The sequence below is a fragment of the Amyelois transitella genome, chromosome 31 (genome assembly GCF_032362555.1).
Source record: "Amyelois transitella isolate CPQ chromosome 31, ilAmyTran1.1, whole genome shotgun sequence".
In the NCBI taxonomy this organism is placed as follows: Eukaryota; Metazoa; Arthropoda; class Insecta; order Lepidoptera; family Pyralidae; genus Amyelois; species Amyelois transitella.
Window position 1 is genome coordinate 4,375,702 of NC_083534.1, and position 19,552 is coordinate 4,395,253.

The window sequence follows — 19,552 nt, forward strand, 5'->3', positions numbered from 1 at the left end:
CCCTTGCGGAGTAGACAGAGCCGACATTCTTGAAGAGACTGATAGGCCACGTTCAGCTGTTTGGCTTTATGGTAGAATTGAGATTTAAACAATGATAGGTTGCTAGCTCATCGCCTAAAATAACAATACTAAGTTTATAAGCCTATCCCTTGGTCGCCTCGTACGACATCCGTGGGAAATGAGATGGAGTGATCCTATTCTTTTTTTTATACTGGTGCCAGAATCCACACCAATATGCTTTATTTTCCTCTGCAAAGGTTTTAAAGGAGACAGCTTCATGTAAAAATATGAAAAAGAAGGTTAAACACCTCAGACAGAGACTGGCCTTTAGAATATTATTTTAAATTGACATAGACTAGACTAGATCTATCAAATAACACTAGAATACTTAATTCTAAATGAAAAGTGCGAGCGCACTCGGCATCTGAGGATGTTCCAATGAAAATAAAATGGCTTCATCTTTAAAAAAAAAAATTATTACTACATTTTTAAGAACAAGTTTTCACCCGCAGTGATTAACGCCATCTATAAAAAGCGACGAATTTAAATTTAACGCTATCTAACAAAAATACCGATTAAATTAGCACCGTCTACAGAAAAGAAACTAATTAAACGCGAGAAAAAAATACCTTTTTTCCACAACCTAAGAAAAATGTTTCTGTCATGGAATGTCCAAACGTGTACGACTAATTTATTTTACAAGACTTATTTCGGAGGCATTAACAAAATATTAACGTACATAGGTAATTTCTCTGTCATATAGGTTTTACTACATACTTAAGACTACAGACTAACGTTTTCCTTAAAACTTATCATCACCATTTGAAGTAAACAATGATATTTTGCACCACGACTTATGTATTGTCCACGTCTACACATGCAGCAAAAACAAAACGCAACTTAAATTTGACGTTTATTTGACAGTAGTTTGACAGCTATCGAGGCCACCATCTCGGCTCGACCCGAAGGAAGAAAAATCGAAATAAATGCAGGTCCTTGGGCCCCAACATCTGTAAAAATAATTAAACAACATCGAATATAAAGTGAAGTATCAGTTATATTATTTATGAGCACGGCATCAGAAACTATGCTTTGAATAACGCTTGGAAATAGTTTGATTAACACCAGTCGAGACTGTCATGAGACCTACACTTATGTAACATTTTTGTTTGTGAAATAACATATTATTCAGTGATAAGTTGCCGTTTACCTATATTAGGAAGGTAAGTATCTCTTCTCCTTTACTAATCCATGTCAACGGGCCACTAGATTAGCTAACCTTGAAAAGTGCTTGCATGAAGGCGTGCCGGCCTTATGTTTCCAAATTTAAATTATTATCTCTTTATTTTTTTCTTCTGATATCGATATTAATTGTTGCTAACAATATTTGCGCGCTCTACTTCTAATATGCATCATTGTTTCTGTCATTCTGGGAGGCTTGTCATCTGTTCCAATTTCAAAGTTTGGTGAAAGTATTTGACCAAGAAATTGTTAAAAAAGAAAAATATCCAACCAGTATTTTGCAACTGTATTCAATTATTTTGTAGCACAAATTCTGATATAAATAAAATTACAACTAGGGTTTTTTTAAATTATGTAGTGGTTTTTAATTAAACAACTGAATTTTCTGAAGGCTGTCCTTACACTGTATACAAGTATTTCTTTCCTTTCAAATAAATGCTCACTTTTATATTATCACATTCTTTCTCTTTTATGGCATTTTTTAAAATAGGACCACTCCATCTCTTTGCCATGGATGTTGTAAAAGGTGACTACGGGATAGGCTTATAAACCTACCCTGTAGTGGACTTTTGAACCTCAATTCTATCACTAAGCCAAATGGCTGAACTATTGGTCATTTTGGGACTCTTGGCTCTCTCTACCGCGTTAGGTATGAAGACATACGTAGTCGTAAGATCCTTTTTAACCAACGCGATATAACCGCAGCCAAACAAACAGGTCAAACTTAGAACCACCTTTTTTGAAGATGGTTAAAAATACAATAAATTTTCACTGAATTTTCTTGGTAGTGATGTGATATCTAGTTTACATAATGCTCAAAGTCCATAAGTTTATTTTTTATGAGACATTATTATTACATGCTATAAAAAGTAGTCATGTCACCTTCAGATATTTCATCTCAAGTGGTTTTCATTTATCATGAGAAGCCTCCCAGATACATGTATTATGACATCACTAGCTGTGCCCGCGACTTCATCCGCGTGGAATAGTTATTTTGGGCATCATTGAAGCCCTCGAGGATGAATAATTTACCTCATTTTTTCTTCACATTCTCCATTATTTCTTCGCTCCTAATAGTTGCAGCGTGATGTTATATAGCCTAAAGCCTTCCTCAATAAATTCAACGCAAAAATAATTTTTCAATTCAAACCAGTAGTTCCTGAGATTAGCGCGTTCAAACAAACAAACAAATTCTTCAGCTTTATAATATTAGTATAGATTGATTGACTTTCAAACATTATTGCATGGCATAAAATTAATTATTTGCTTTTTTCCTGTAATTCGTTGTTCATTCTTTGCATGCTGTGAGATTCAAACATTGAGGGATGCAATCAGCCTGCCTGACTTAAAATTCGAATTCAAAATTTTTTATTCAGTGGAACATTTGAAATATCACCTTGGGACTATTACAGCGTTCACCAAATTAAATATCTTCCTATCTTCAGGCGGCTACTTGCTGGATCTCGTGTCTATAGCTGAACCCACACTCTTTTTAAAATTGTAAAACTAGTCCTAATAAAGTTTGTGGCCATTCTATTTACTTTAAAATCATCTCATTATCACACTTACCTGATACGTTTTACCCAAACATCACATGAGAAAAGTCAGGTTTTTACACGAAGTAAGTTCCTTTGCAGAAGAAGACTTCCGTCTGACTTCTGCAAAGGAACCCTAACCCATTTTGCACAAATCAATACATATATACGTACTCGTAATACTTGTTAAAATACCTAAAATCTTGTCGTTTCTCCATTACAGATACACCAAAACCCCCCCACTAAATCGAAATGCTACGACGTTGCTCGAAGCATTTACAGACCATATACCGGAGACAGGGGCAGAGTCTCCGGTGCCGGTCGACCCAAGTGCCCAAGATCTGCGCTCACCCCGGGCAGGTCCTCAAACAGTCGCCGCGCGTCCTCACTGCCCACAATCAGGTCGCCACCTTCCACTTCACCAGCACCCTGTACGAGGAACAGGATGTCATGACCCCAAGCTTCCCGGACTCAGTCTCCGAAGGAGACGTGAAGCTTGACAAAAAAGTCGGTGACAGCGTCGCCGCTGACGAGGTCGTCCTCGAAATCGAGACCGACAAAACCGCCATCCCAGTCATGGCGCCGGGACACGGCGTTATCAAGGAGATATACGTGAAGGACGGTGACACCGTCAAAGCTGGACAGAAGCTGTTCAGATTAGACGTCACTGGGGAAGCTCCCAAGACGACTGAAGCGCCCAAATCGGAACCGGAGCCACCTAAAGCGGCCGCGCCTCCCCCGCCACCGCCCCCGGCTGAAACCAAGGCCCCACCTCCACCTCCCCCTCAAACATCCGCTCCTCCGCCCCCACCACCCCCTAAACCGTCCACTCCCCCGCCGGCAGCCCCTATCTCCTCGATCCCCGTCGCGGCCATCCGCCACGCCCAGTCGATCGAAACGGCGACAGTCAAAGTGCCCCCTCCGGATTACAGCAAGGAAATCGCGGGCACTCGCACCGAGCAGCGCGTCAAAATGAACCGCATGCGCCAGCGCATCGCGCAGCGGCTGAAGGACGCGCAGAACACCAACGCCATGCTGACGACCTTCAACGAAATCGACATGTCTAACATCATGGCGTTCAGGAAGAAGTTCCTGGACGCGTTCACCAAGAAACATGGCGTCAAACTCGGCTTAATGTCGCCGTTCGTGAAAGCAGCCGCCAATGCGCTGGTCGACCAGCCCGTTGTCAACGCTGTCATCCAAGAAAACGAAATCATATACCGCGATTACGTCGACATCTCTGTCGCTGTAGCCACCCCTAAAGGTCTCGTGGTACCCGTCATCAGGAACGTGCAAGATATGACGTACGCCGATATAGAGTTGACAGTCGCCGGTTTGGCGGAAAAAGCCAAAGCGGGTAAATTAACGATCGAAGAAATGGACGGCGGCACTTTCACGATCAGCAATGGCGGAGTATTCGGCTCTTTGATGGGCACTCCTATTATCAACCCACCTCAGTCCGCCATTTTGGGTATGCATGGCATATTCGAGCGGCCAATCGCGTTGAACGGACAAGTTGTTATTAGACCAATGATGTACATCGCGCTGACTTACGACCATAGACTAATTGACGGCCGTGAGGCGGTCATGTTCCTTAGAAAAATCAAGGAGGGAGTCGAGGAACCGGCGACGATTATAGCCGGATTGTAATTTAAAAAGTAAACTGGCGCATCCGGCCGCGCCGAATTTGAATACAGAACGACTCTTAACTTATCAAACTAATTCCAATTTGGCGCTCCCGGCCGCGCTGAATTTAAATACAGAACGACGTTACCAACAGATTAAACACGAATTCCATTTTTGAAAGACACAAACGAGTGCGCCTTAACAATAGAGAATTTCATCCCTAAAAAATAATGTAGAAGGCGCATTTTGAAACGAGATTCTGTAAATCATTGGATTTATAAAGTAGTTATATTTTTAGCGTCTTTTAGTAAGTCAAGCAGAGCACTTTTGTGTCTAATGTTATTTTTTTTTAATTATTTATTTAATACGTTCGTTTGTACGTACCTATTCTGTATTATTTATCGTGTTTAAGTGATAATAAAATGCAAGTACATTGCCTTTACGTGACACTGAAGAGTTGTTTTATTTTTATTTTGTTCTTTATATTTTTCGAACACGCGAATTCTGGCTTGATAAGTTTCAAAATAATTGCAATAATAAATGATAAATTACAGTGAAAAATGTTTATTTCTCTTGATTACAGAAAATTCAGTTCCATTTTACGGTCGAGGTGAACAGTGCATAGGTTGGCTTGGTTTAAAATTCTATAGGATTCAAATTAATGAAAAAAAAACAAAACCTATTATGAACAATACGATTTATTTGTACTTCGACAGCTGAACTTGAATTTATATAAACAATTTCATAAATATCATACATACATACGTCACGTCTATATCCCTTGCGGGGTAGACAGAGCCAACAGTCTTGAAGACTTAATTGGCCACGTTCAGCTATTCGAATATATGATAGAATTGAGAATATTGAGATTCAAATAGTGACAGGTTGCTAGCCCATCGCCTAAAAAAGAATCCCAAGTTTATAAGCCTATCCCTTAGTCCTCTTTTACGACATCCATGGGAAAGCGATACATAAATATCGTAGGCGGAAACTTAATAAAATTATAATAGAATGGTACTGATAGGGCTTCGCTTAAAATAATCCCAAGTTTATAAGCCTATCCCTTAGTCGCCATTTACGACATTCGTGGGAACGCGATGGAGTGGTCCTATTATTTTTTTAATTAGTGCCGGGAACCACACGGCATGTAATTTATTATTAAATTCAGTAAGAAGTCAGAGAAAGACTGTGTTGTTAGTCTAATGTTTATTGCAAGAGATTTCAATGGAATACAACTAACGCTAAAAAAAAATAAACAAAAAAAAATAAAATAAAAATAATTTTATTTCAAAATAAATTAACATGATTGTTATTCTTACTCCGTACAGGTAACATTGATCTACTATTAACATTGACAGACATTCGTACTTTTGTATATATATAATATATATATAATTCCTTATATAGGGACAAATGTTATGTTAAATAGTATTTTAATAATTTAATATCAAATATATAATTAAAGCATTTACAATTTTTGTCCTGAACAGGTATCGAACAACAATATATATAATTAAACAACCATAAAAATTATTTCAACCAACAATAGAAAATAAATTATTTACTATCGGTGCTACTAAACGCAACATTTAAAAATGTTACAACAAATTGTGAACCACTTGTGTTATACACAGTATAAAATTTATACTCACCGAAGGTCCCGGGTTCGAATCCCGGTCAGGGCATATGAGAAAAGAACTTTCTCTGATTGGCCTGGGTCTTGGATGTTTATCTATATAAGTATTTATTATAAAATACAGTATCGTTGAGTTAGCATCTCGTAACACAAGTCTCGAACTTACTTCGAGGCTAACTCAATCTGTGTAATTTGTCCCGTATATATTAATTATTAATGTGTCATTCGACATATATAAAACGCGAGTACGAATGCTTGTCAAAAAAAAAACGATGATGTTTTAATAAAAGAATAATCTTAACTCTACCTCCTAGACTAGGAATGAACAAAGTATTGAGAATATACATCAGAAATAATACTATACATTGATAACTCAAAATAACATATATATTGAGTTTAATATCAAATTTGTTGACGTATATTATATGACCAATAAAATAGTCTTATAATTAGGTCTATGCATCCTGCACACCTTGGTGCGTGTCTAAAGAATTCAGCTTGCAAGACTTATTTCTTTTATATTATGAATACAGTACCTACGAATTTATATATAGATATATATTAACAAAATCTCACTTTGAAATTGTGGATTTAAAGAAATAAATATGACGAATTATTAAAACATCATCTAGATATTGTTGTTATTGTTAGTTCACTTCCCCTCCGCTTCCAGCCTCTTGCGCATCGATTCGGGCATCTCGGCCGGCGGTGGTCGCGGCATTCTGAGCCAAACCTAGAGAAAAAATTTATAGAATTAATTTAAAAAAAAATTGTTTCTTATTTATTTATTTTTTTGTAATGTCTTCTCATAGGATTTCTTATCCACAGTTCTTGTCGGTAGGAACAATTGGTTATTTGTAATAATCATTGAAACATATATATATCATTTATATCTCGTGTGGTTTTTAGCATTTAAGAACAAATCCCATTCCCCATGGATTTCGTAAAAGGCGACTAAGGGATAGGCTAATAAACTTGCGATTCTTTCAGGCGACGGGCTAGCGACCTGTCACTATTTGAATCTCAATTCCATCATAAAGCTGTATTGTAGCCTTTTCTAGGAGTCTTTTCAAGACTATTGGCTCCGTCTACTCCTCAAGGGATATAGACGTGATTATAAGTATGGCCTTTTCTAGGAGTCTTTTCAAGACTGTTAGCTCCGTCTACCCCGCAAGAGATATAGATGTGATTATAGATATGTAGCGACTTTTCTACAACTCTTTTCAGGACTGTTGGCTCCGTCTACTCCTAAAGGGAAGTAGACCTCTGTCTACCCCACAAGGGATATAGACGTGATTATAGATATGTTATGTAGCGCCTTTTCTACAAGTATTTACAAGACTGTTGCCTCCGTCTACCCCGTAAGGGATATATGTATGTATATATCATCTCATACCTTGACGGCATCATATATGAACCACTGCAATCCGGTGAGGGTACCAATCATGATGATCCTGGGCCCCAAGCCGCTCCACACTCCGGCCCAGCCCAGCTTGCTCATGATGGAGCCGATGGTAGCTGTGTTGTCCTAGAATAGAATTGAATAGATTTATTTTCAAAACTGGACACAAGGTATCACTTGCCGTGCCGTGTGGTTCCCGGCACCATTACAAAAAAGAATAGGACCACTCCATCTCTTTCCCACGGATGTCGTAAAAGGCGACTAAGGGATAGGCTTATAAACTTGGGATTCCTCTTTTAGGCGATGTATGTGTATGTATGTATCACTTATTGACGTCACAACACTTAAATAGAATAGAATATAATAGATTTATTTTCAAAATTGGACACAAGGTATCACTTATTGACGTCACATCACTTAAATCTAATTATAAGTACTGCCGCTTCCGAAGCGCGTGTGTAGAAGAAGCGGCGGAACTAACTACACTGCAGCATTGTCATCGGACGACAATTTTCGAATCGTGGACGAATGCACATTGTTTACATTTAAAAAAAATGAATGACTGTAAAACTAATTGAAATTACATTCGTCAGATTGAATCAACTTATTTATACGTTATCAAAAATTTTAAACAATTCATTAAAAATATTAATGACCGAGTGCCGTGTGGTTCCCGGCACCAATATAAAAAAGAAAATGACCACTCCATCTCATTTTCTAAGGACGTTGTAAGAGGCGACTAAGGGATAGGCTTATAAACTTGGGATTCTTGTTTTAGGCGATGGGCTAGCAACTCTCTCCCAATTCTATCTTAAAGCCAAACAGCTGAACGTGGCCCATCAGTCTTTTCAAGACTGTTGGCTCTGTCTACCCCGCAATTCAAAATTCAAAAAGGATATTGACGTGATTATATGTATGTATGTATCTCTATACGGCGCCCACTTGTCACCCATTATTTTTAATAAATTACCTGACAATCTTAAACAATTAAATATACTGACATTTAAAAAAGAACTTAAATTATTATTGGCAAATGAATGTTATTATGGTATTGATAATTATTTAAATGACACCAAATAATTTTGACTACTTTTGACCTAAATACTGTTATTATTATTATTTTTTGATTTTTGTTTCTTTTTATTTTTGCAAGTGCTTATTTTGATTTGTATTAGTAATTAATTGATCTTTAATCATATTATAAAGGAAATATTGTACGTCCATATGGGCAGGACACAGTGATACCTATAATTTTATTGTTGACCTATTTTTTTTTTTGTTTTTACCTGTGTTTCACAATAAAGATGTTTGATTTGGTTTGATTTGATTTGTCTGTAGTTAAATAAGTAATATAAGTATTATAAGTAATATGAGTAATCACATACCTGGTTCAGCTTGGAGACTACGGTGTCGGCGGGGTGGGAGACGATGGCGCAGAACACGCCGGCGATGTAGCCCGCCGCGAACGTCACCACCAGCTGCTCGCCTTTCGTGCACTCAGCGCGGGGCTTGGGCACCACGTACTGGGGGGAATTAATGAACGAATGATTTATCACCCTTAACACTTTCTTTTTTTTGACTAGAAGTTACTTAAAAAATTATTCACAAAACAACGTTTTCCGATACCAGCTAGTTTATTTATATTATTCAGAATAGTATAGAATAGATTTATTTTCAAAATTGGACACAAGGTATCACTTATTGACGTCACATCACTTAAATCTAATTATGTCTACTGCCGGTTCCGAAGCGCGTGTGTTGAAGAAGCGGCGGAACAAACTACACTGCAGCAGTTTCATATATTTTGGTTTCACAACATTGGTTGGCATTAGATAAATCACTTAAAACTAAGTTTACTGCCGCTTCCAACTACTTTAAACTCCCTAAAACTATTCTAAATTACAGACTATTATTATTTAAAAATTTATATTAGAGTATTACTATTTTAAAAAATTAATAATTATATTTTTAGTCTGTAACCTGTCACCTTGCCAGGTTAACACCTTAAAAATATTATTATACATACCTTTAACACACCTTATAAATATTATTATACATACCTTTAACACACACCTTAAAAATATAATTATACATACCTTTAACACACACCTTAAAAATATAATTATACATACCTTTAACACACATCTTAAAAATATAATTATACATACCTTTAACACACACCTTAAAAATATAATTATACATACCTTTAACACACATCTTAAAAATATTATTATACATATAATATTAAAAGTTTAACATTACCTTGTACAACAACTCGAGCGTTCTCTCGAAGCAGGCGAACTTCATCATGGTGTACGGGATCTGCCTACCCCACAGGGGCACGATGCCCTTGTAGAAGGTGCCCACGCCCTCGTTCTTGATCATCTTGGGCCACGCCTCGCGGAGAGTGTTGGCGAAGCCCGGCATGGTTTGGATTCGAACCTGTGGAATAAGAAATATGTAATCACTACATAGTATAAAATAAAGTCGCTTTCTCTGTCCTATGTCCCTTTGTATGCTTAAATCTTTAAAACTACGCACCGGATTTTGGTGCGGTTTTTTTTTAATAGATAGAATGATTCAAGAGGATCTCGTTCCCAATAATGTCGGAAAAGGCGACCAAGGGATAGGCTTATAAACTTGGAATTGTTCTTTTAGGCGATGGGCTAGCAACATGTTACTATTTGAATCTCAATTCTATCATTGAAACCAATTTCCAAGACTGTCGGCTCTGTCTATCCCGCAAGGGATATAGACGTGACTATATGTACAATAGTTTTCGCATTATCTCAATTCATAATATAAACTTGGGATAATTCTTTTAGGCGATATTACCCATTTTAATCTCAATTCTATCATTTATCCGAACAATGAAATTTTTAATTTTCGCATAGGTACTTTTATCTACATAAATCAATAAATAACTAAATACACCATTAAATTTTTATAAAGTTCCCTTAGAACAAAAAACCTGTAAAGTTTTTCACTATTATTTACTTATATCATCTGTGTGCAAAAATTTTAACATAGGTCTTTTTTCTAATAGCGTACTTAGTGAATTGGAATATGTAGAAAGGTGTTAAGAATAGATTTTAAAGGCGTCACGGCCGGTCGGAAGCCTTATGAACTACAAAAGGGAGGCGTAACTCGTAGGGAACTATAGATATTACGAGTTAAGTGGAGATATATGTATAGTCTCTGCCTACCCCTTTAAGAAAGAACCGTGATTTTATGTATGTACTATAAAAACATAATTATGAATTCAAAAGAAGTAGGTTCTCAATTCGACCGTGTATTTTTAATGTATGTTACAATTTAATTATATGTTCGGATATGAATATCATTTTTAACCAACTTCAAAAGAAGTAGGTTCTCAATTCGACAGTATTTTTTAAATGTATGTAACAATTTAATTACACTCTTACGTTCAGATATGAATATGTATTATTTTTAACCAACTTAAAAAAAGAAGAGGTTCTTAAGGGAGGAGGAGAATAGGACCACTCCATCTCTTTCCCATGGATGTCGTAAAAGGCGACTAAGGGATAGGCTTATGAAATTGCGGTCAATTTTTTTAGGCTTTGGGCTAGCAACCTGTCACTATTTTAATCTCAATTCCATCATCAAACCAAGCAGCTGAACGTGGCTTATCAGTCTTTCAAGACTATTGTCTCTGACTACCCCGTAAGGGATACAGACGTCACTATATGTATGTATGCAAAAAAATTTATAATTCGACAGACGTAACTGTATGTATGTATGTAAAATGTATAAAATATGTGTGTAATGTATGTAAAAAACAAAATTATAATTCGATTCCTCTCTATACGCACCTTAGCGGCCTCTAGCGGCGATAAAGCGATATCAGCGAAGAATTCCGCCGACGCGGACGCAGCCAAATAAACGCCTGTTCTGTAAGTATACGCCGTCTCTTCATCCAACAAGTTGGTGTACGCCACTTTGAACACTTCGTACAAGCCGAATTTGCAGAGACCCTGTTAGAGAGAGACAGAGAGACGGTTTAGTGTGCGGCAGAGAGGGACAGACAGAGTTGTGTGAGGTGGTAAGTCATAATGTTGTGTGACATCACGCTCAGTAGGAACAATTGGTATTTTGGTTTAATCATTTTGGTGTAATCCCGTCGTTATGGGATTGTTGGCTCTGTCTTCCCCGCAGGGGATATGGACGTGATATCTGTAAGCTGTTTCAGATTACAAAATAAATTATACCCTATAATGTTGACCAGGCATTAGAGCTGTACAACAAAAAAGCTGTTTCATTAAAATCCGTTCAGTAGTTCCAGAGATAAGCCTGTACAAACAAACATACAAACAGACAGATTTTTTTTTCAAACTCATGCTCGGTTACTATTTCCACATCGTTATAAATTTTGGCAAGCTCGGCGTTTTCGGGTACTCTTGACCAGATCCTTTGCCAGGACGTCCTCAATTTTCAAACGTTCGTCTAGGTCTTCCCACTCCGACCTTTCCCTCCACACTCTCCATGTATATATGCTTAGTCAACCTGCTTTCATTCATCCTCTATCTATACTAATATTATGAAGCTGAAGACTTTGTTTGTTTGTTTGTATGTTTGAACGCGCTAATCTCAGGAACTACTGGTTCGAATTGAAAAATTATTTTTGCGTTGAATAGACCATTTATCGAGAAAGGCTTTAGGCTATTTATCATCACGCTACAACTATTAGGAGCGAAGAAATAATGGAAAATGTGAAAAAAAAAACGGGGAAAATTATTCATCCTTACGGGCTTCAATGATGCCCAAAATAACTATTCCACGCAGACGAAGTCGCGGGCACAGCTAGTATCATATAAATGAAGTTTTTCAGAAATTCATTACCTGTAGCGAGTATCCTATGAAAGTTGGTGCCCAGCCCTTCGCCAGTCCCCGCATTCCCTCCTCGCGCACTGAGACCTTGAAACCGTTCACCACATTCTTGTATTTTTCAGCGTCGACTTGGAGACGACACTTCACCAAGTCCAAGGGTACCACCGCTGTGTGCGTGATGCCTGTAAACGTTTGTTGTTAGTGTGTTTGTTCGTCTTTCACGTCGAAACTAATGAAGCGATCTCCATGTAACACATATACACACAGTCTATGTCCCTCATTACGGGGTAGACGGAGCCAAGAGTATTGAAAAGACTGGTGGCCCTGTCTAGGCCACGTTCAGCTAGTGGGCGACTAAGGGATAGACTTTTATAAGGCTATCCCTTAGTCGCCTAATAGAAGTTTATACTTGAGATTCTTCTATTAGGCCACGGGCTAGCAACCTGTCACTATTTGAATCTCAATCCTATCATCAAGCCAAATAGCTGAACGTGGCCTATCAGTCTTTTAAGACTACTAGCTTTACCCCACAATGTACATAGCCATGATTATATGAATGAATGATTCATCATTCTAAAAGTCCTCAGATCTCATAATCCTTTGGTCATCGGGCCACTCCGGCGCGCCTCGTCCACCACATTAATGACTGACTGACTGTCTCACTGGGCGCCAGTGAGACAATCAGTCAATCAGTTAGCAGTCTCGCCGCGCCGGCCCCCCTCCGGTATGAGTTATCATCATTGGACTTGATTATACAAACACTAAGAAATCCCTCACAGGGATAAGTCCGCTCTTGTACGTCGTTATTTTTAATGTTTTTATGTATTACTTATAATTTGTTATGTACAATAAAGAATTTACAAACAAACAAACAAACTAGTGATGCGTCCCGATTTCGCGCGGGTAGCATTTTCTTTCTCATGAATCACTGTATAATGTCGTGTAGTTTGTTCCGCCGCTTCTTGTACATATGCGCTTCGGAAGCGGCAGTAGTTAGATTTAAATGATGTGACGTCAATAAGTGATACCTTGTATCCAATTTTGAAAATAAATGTATTCTATTCTATATCTATCTATCAGAATATGTGTAAATAAAGCTGAAGAGTTTGTTTTTTAGAACGCGCTAATCTCAGAAAATAATGGTTCGAATTAAAAAATAATAAAATAGACCATTTATCGAGGAAGGTTTTAGGCTATACATATAACATCACGCTGCAACTACAAGGAGCAAAGAAATAATGAAATATATGAAAAAATTATTCACCCTCGAGGGCTTCAATGATGCCCAAACTAACTAGTCCACGCGGACGAAGTCGCGGGCACAGCTAATTACTAATAAAAAAAACACAGAAATGTATACTGACCGCAAGACAGGATGCCTCCAAGTCCGCACAGAGCAAAGTACTTGGTTGAGGCGAACTCGCACGAGTCACCCACGGCCGTGTTAGCCGCCATACCGCTGGGCTGCAAGAATACATATCGTCACGTCTATATCCTTTGCGGGGTAGACAGAGGCAGAAATCTTCAAAAAAAACTGAACGATTAGCTGTTTAGCTTAATGATAGAATTGAGATTAAAATACTGATAGGTTGATAGCCCATCACCGATGATAAGAATCACGCGTTTATAAGCTAATCCCTTAGTCGCCGTTTACGACATTCGTGGGCAAGATGAGTGTTTCTATTCTTAACTGCAGGTAACGGCACGGCAGAATTCATGTTTATACATACATACATATAATCACGTCTATATCCCTTCCGGGGTAGAAAGAGCCAACAATCTACAAAAGACTGATAGGCCACATTCAGCCGTTAGGCTTAATGATAGAATTGAATTCTATCTTAAAGCCAAATAGCTGAATGTGGCCTATCAGTCTTTACAAGACTGTTGGCTCTGTCTAACCCGCAAGGGATATAGACGTGACCTTATGTATGTATGTATGCATTTTATTATGTTTAAACATTTATGTATCTTGCTCTGCGTCAACGCCAATCTCCTGTTTGGTTTCCTTCCACCCAAATGTTGACTGGAAGAGATTGCATTAGCGATAAGTCCGCCTTTTTACCATCTCTGTCTTCTTTCTGCTGTTTTGTATGTTTTACTCTACATACATACATACATATGGTCACGTCTATATCCCTTGTGGGGTAGACAGAGCCAACAGACTTGAAAAGACTGATCGGCCACGTTCAGCTGCTTGACTTAGTGATGGAATTGAGATCCAAATAGTGACAGGTTGCTAGCCCATCGCCTAAAAAAAGAATCGCAAGTTTGCAAGCCTATCCCTTAGTCGCCTTTTACGACATCCATGGGAAAGAGATGGAGTGGTCCTATACTTTTTTGTATTGGTGCCGGCAACCACACGGCACATGTTTTACTCTAATGGTGCAAAAAAGTTTTATCTATCTATCTATCTATCTATCTATCTATAAATATAGAAAACTAGCGACCCGCCCCGGCTTCGCACGGGTGCAAAATTATAAATGTTATTATACATAAAAACCTTCCTCTTGAATCACTCTACCTGTTACAAAAAAACCGCATCAAAATCCGTTGCGTAATTTTAAAGATTTAAGCATACAGACAAACAGACTAAAATAGCGACTTTGTTTTATACTATGTAGTGATGAAGGTTACCTGTTCAATTTGTAGGGGCGCGGCGGCTTGGCACTGCGCGGGGGAGAGCGGTCCCCGGAAGGGGGAATTCCGCGCCGCGTCGAGTAGGGATGAGAACATTATTCTGTGGACAAAATAAGATACAACCTCTCATGGATCTACTGGAAAGAGATTACTATTGAATTATTTTTTATAACTGCCTTCGAAAAGTAGGTGTTTATCAGTTTGACGTGTTAGTAATACATACATACATATAATCACGTCTATATCCCTTGCGGGTTAGACAGAGCCAACAGTCAAAGTGACAGGTTGCTAGCCCATCGCCTAAAAGAGTTTATAAGCCTATCCCTTAGTTGCCTTTCACGACATCCATTGGAACAAAACGGAGTGGTCCTATTCTTTTGTTTTTATTGATGCCGGTAACCGCACGGCATAGAACATGTTTGTATGTATGTATGTTTGTCCGCGATTACCTCGTGTTTCGTTGAAACAATTTCAATGCGGTTTTCAGAAAATTGTTTGTTACACTTAGGAAGAAGGTTTTAGAAATTTAACCCACCTCTCAAAAGGAGGATATAGCTTGGAGGCGGTTCTTTTTTTACAAAAGTCATGTATTAATGCTCCTGTACATACATAATATGTTCTTTTACTCTTGTATTATACCAGATTATAAATCTTTGTAAAATCCTTTTTATATGATTGATGGTTAATGATATTAAATTTATCACAAGTTAATATATCTTCATTAGTACCAGATAAAATAAATGTTGATTGTATAAGCCACACCCTTCTTATAATTTTGTAAGTTTCAAAAAGGTATGACACAATTATAGCGGATAAATAATTTTCCCTGTTTTTGTGATTGTATGTATGTACAAATAAAACTTTTTTAGAATGTGTAGATTTATTTTTGTTACTCTATCCCACAAAATTAACTGAATTTAACTGAATGGATTATAAAGAAATTGGTACTTGGGTAAAATATAACACGGAATAATATAATAAGTAATTTTTATTCTAAATTTCCCAGAGGAAAATACACTCAGGGTGAAGCTAGTTAGGTCATAATTCCAGGTCATGGCATTGTGCAGTTTAACTGAAGACTACCTATAAATTTATCATCCCTCAATGAGAATAAAGCAGTTTAAACCAGTAAGATGAATCCAGTTAATAGCAAGGAAAACATATATTTTTAAATGGCCACCAAATAATTAGAAGACTGACAACAAATGACCTTTAATTATTTGAATATATCGTTTAATGATTTATTTTATTTATGTGTAAAACAGATATATTGATAACCTAGATATAAAAATAATACCTACATGATTTTTTTATTTGTTTCCTTCCACTTGGGGCTCTGTCAATTCCGCGTGAAAATTATAAATATTTAAATAAAGTAAATAATTCTACTTACAATAAGCACGAGCGTCTTTTTTTTTCAATTAAAAATAGTTCAAGAACCAGACAAAACCAATGCCACGGTCGTATTTGCAAAGGTTAGATCGCCAAATACAAGTTGTTACGCTGTTAGATAACGTCATTTCTTTCAGAAAATACCACAATTAGAAGTATTTACACTTCATTTGTTTCAATTATCAATTCGATAGAAAATTATTACGAATTGAAGCAGTGAAATAGCGGAAGAATTTTTTTTTCTGATCTTGAATCGATAGGGCAAGGATGCGCCAACCAACGGGATTTCTTATTTTTTTATGAGAATGTGCAATTCTATATGTAATTGACAAGGATACAAAATTAAAGGGTTACATCATATATTATTTTATGTTCATAATTTAATTCTCAAAAGATTATTAGGGCAAGGTCACGTGCAAACAGATTTTAACGTTACGTAAGGATGAACAGGAATTTATTTAACCGTGTTACCTGACCTTTCATGATATTTTTACAGTGTGCATCGATTGTTTAAGATACAGAAAACATTACAAAAATAATTAGAATCACTCACATGTTTTATATCCGATGGAAATTCAATGAACACACGGCACCGCGGCTGACGCACAGTGCTGAAGGGAACTTGGGACTCGCGGCACTATTCTGAATTTGATCAATTTCAAATGGATGTCAAAAATGTTGCCATAATTTATAAGACTATTTCTGATTTTTAGATTTCAATGTAGTTCTTATACGGATTTAATTTAAAACCTAAATCAATAATTATTTAAAATATTTTAAAACGTTATTTGTCAACTGTAAGTATTCCTGTTAAACTTAATTTAATAATCTTAAAAATTGTTATTATTTTTCAGAATAGGCTCCCTACCATTTGTCAAATACCGGAAGTTACGTAATCACAGTTGGTACCGTACCGTTCTTGTTGTCATTGTCAGGCAGGCTGACATAATTGTTTACGGCCGTGGAGAAAGATCGATTATCCATGGCCGTAAAAAAATTCCACTTTATTAATATCGGTTATGCCCACTTTTCCCTTTGTAGTTAGGTATTTGTTTTTTACTAACGAACTTGTAGTGGAGGATCATCTATGGATAGATGAATCGCTGACCGACTTCAAAAAAAATTGCAGAAACAGCTTTTTTTTAACGCGGTCTGCAGTTTAACTGTATGTACGTTTGCACTCGATTATCTCGCGTTTCGCGTAACCGATTTGAATGAGATTTTCAGGAACGTTTGTTTTATTGAGGTTTTGTAAACTTTACAGATTCAAAAAGAGGATATTGATTGGAGACTCTTCTTACAAATGTTATGTCTCCTGTCATATTAAAAGACTGTTACAAACTTACGTACAGTGGGTCACAGATATAAATTATACCACCAGCAACACACGAGGACAACATTTGGCCCACAGTACCTACACAATATTTCCTATTCCTCTCCCTGGCATAAGAAGGAATGCATTCTTTCATCATCCCAGTATTAAAAAAAGAAATAATGTTTTTACCGTCTTTATATGTATTGATATAATCAAAATTTACAATTCAAGAAACTTAACATGTACATTAAACTTATGATTACGTAACTAAATAATATTCAGACAAAGTAATGCGGCTTCCTCGCTGTTATGCCGTACTCTTGGAGCGCTGGCACTAGGTCCTCCATGGCCATTATGTATTTCTTCTCTTTGGGTCCTTTTTGGTTCTTGGAGGACTGCGTTAGTTGGCTGGAAGTCCTCATCTTGCAATGCTGGAGGGCATCATTGGCGATGTCCGAAAGGAATTTCTGAGATGCTAAAGCTATGAGCCGGATTAACCTGTAATTGTTAATAATTAATTTTGAGGATTTATATTGAGGATAATATCTTGAAGTCCATTAAGGTTTTTAAATCTGTGTACATGCTTTGTTTTGTATTTATTAAGTTAACCTCAAAGTAATTTCAAGACATTTAACTCAACAACGCTATCAGAAAATAATTGCTTTTCCATTATGCCCTGGCCAGATTCGTTACTGAGACCTTCTGTGTAACGGACAGGCACACTACCACTGAGTCACAGGGGCCATATATATAACAAATTAAAAGCATGTAAAGTATTTTGTGCAAATCAGTTGCTTCATGAGGAAACAGGCTTCCAACTGACTGATCAGTATTTAATGATTTGATCATGTACAGTCAACCGCATATCAAGTTACATATATACATATGGTCATGTCTATATCCCTTGCGGGGTAGACAGAGCCAACAGTCTTTAAAAGACTGAATGGCCATGTTCAACTATTTGGCTTAACGATAGAATTGAGATTCAACTAGTGACAGGTTGCTAGCCCATCGCCTAAAAAAGGATCCCACATTTGTAAGCCTATAAAATTAATTTCACACAACTCAAATATCATTATTACTTATTCGTCAATAGTGTTTCAATAGAAGGTAACTTTATAATGCTGTTGCCTGTACTGGAACTGTTATTGAAACAATAGAATTGTTTTTCTGCTTTAACAAATAAAAATAGCTCACCTAGGATCCTGCGACTCAAAGCCAGCCATGTTCAGGTAGTGAGCGACCACTGAATCAGGGATAGAGGGATTGTAGTTCTCAAGCTGCAGGAGAAAATCGCTCAACACCTGACCAGCGCCCGTGTCTTCGTCCATTGCGACTGACGGCGAACCCATACGGCTCATCTGCATTCTATTGAGAGAAACACAATTTTAATACTTTCATTTATTTATTCGGATATAAACAATATGGAAAATAGGACTCACTAGAATAAAAAAAACTACAAAATAGAAAACAATTCGACAAAATTGTGAAGTAAAATAACAACGAAAACGAATGACAAAATGGCGTTTTTGACAATGACAGTGAAGTGACCTAGAGTACTTCGCAAAATATTAAATTTCTTTTATATGATTGGCGTTGGCATAAACCTTGCTTGTGTTATATTTTTATTAGATCTACAAGCTTCATGGCCATGCGTTTCTGTAGTTTTTGTTGATAGTAAAGTACATAATTTGAGCTATTTAGATAAGTAGGTATAGAAAATAAAACATGTAATCATAAACTAAACTTAAAACTAAAAACTGCGATCATGGCTGCAAACAAGATTTAAAACAAAAAAGAGAAGAAAAGAACAAAATAGATTCTGAATGATTTTCAGCCAGCTTTTCCGGCCCGGATCAACTTTTACTTCCATAAACTTCATTATTATTCTTGCTTCCTGCCAGTCTCACTGCCAG

General features: G+C 37.1%; 3 protein-coding genes across 4 annotated transcripts; 1 reads left to right on the forward strand and 2 right to left on the reverse strand.

The window, feature by feature from the left end:
* Window positions 1–911: 911 nt before the first annotated feature.
* Window positions 912–4,857, forward strand: LOC106135368 (dihydrolipoyllysine-residue succinyltransferase component of 2-oxoglutarate dehydrogenase complex, mitochondrial). Of its 2 annotated transcripts, none has more exons than XM_060953232.1 (2): window positions 912–1,043; window positions 3,001–4,857. In XM_060953232.1, exon 2 carries the CDS (start codon window positions 3,030–3,032, stop codon window positions 4,425–4,427), a length of 1,398 nt encoding a protein of 465 aa, XP_060809215.1. In that variant the 5' UTR covers window positions 912–1,043; window positions 3,001–3,029; the 3' UTR covers window positions 4,428–4,857. The 2 variants fall into 2 exon arrangements, with proteins under 2 accessions (XP_060809215.1, XP_013191103.2); XM_013335649.2 differs by having other exon boundaries at window positions 922–1,223.
* An 812-nt stretch (window positions 4,858–5,669) lies between these two features.
* LOC106135364 (phosphate carrier protein, mitochondrial) lies at window positions 5,670–17,029 on the reverse strand. Its single transcript, XM_013335646.2, has 9 exons — window positions 16,875–17,029; window positions 14,927–15,029; window positions 13,654–13,753; window positions 12,302–12,471; window positions 11,275–11,436; window positions 9,704–9,883; window positions 8,827–8,964; window positions 7,436–7,567; window positions 5,670–6,772 (listed from the first exon to the last, which is right to left on the reverse strand). Exons 2-9 carry the CDS (start codon window positions 15,023–15,025, stop codon window positions 6,692–6,694), a joined length of 1,062 nt encoding a protein of 353 aa, XP_013191100.2. The 5' UTR covers window positions 15,026–15,029; window positions 16,875–17,029; the 3' UTR covers window positions 5,670–6,691.
* A 784-nt stretch (window positions 17,030–17,813) lies between these two features.
* Window positions 17,814–19,193, reverse strand: LOC106135361 (transcription initiation factor TFIID subunit 10). Its single transcript, XM_013335643.2, has 3 exons — window positions 19,079–19,193; window positions 18,834–19,004; window positions 17,814–18,134 (listed from the first exon to the last, which is right to left on the reverse strand). Exons 2-3 carry the CDS (start codon window positions 19,001–19,003, stop codon window positions 17,915–17,917), a joined length of 390 nt encoding a protein of 129 aa, XP_013191097.1. The 5' UTR covers window position 19,004; window positions 19,079–19,193; the 3' UTR covers window positions 17,814–17,914.
* Between the last annotated feature and the right edge of the window lie 359 nt (window positions 19,194–19,552).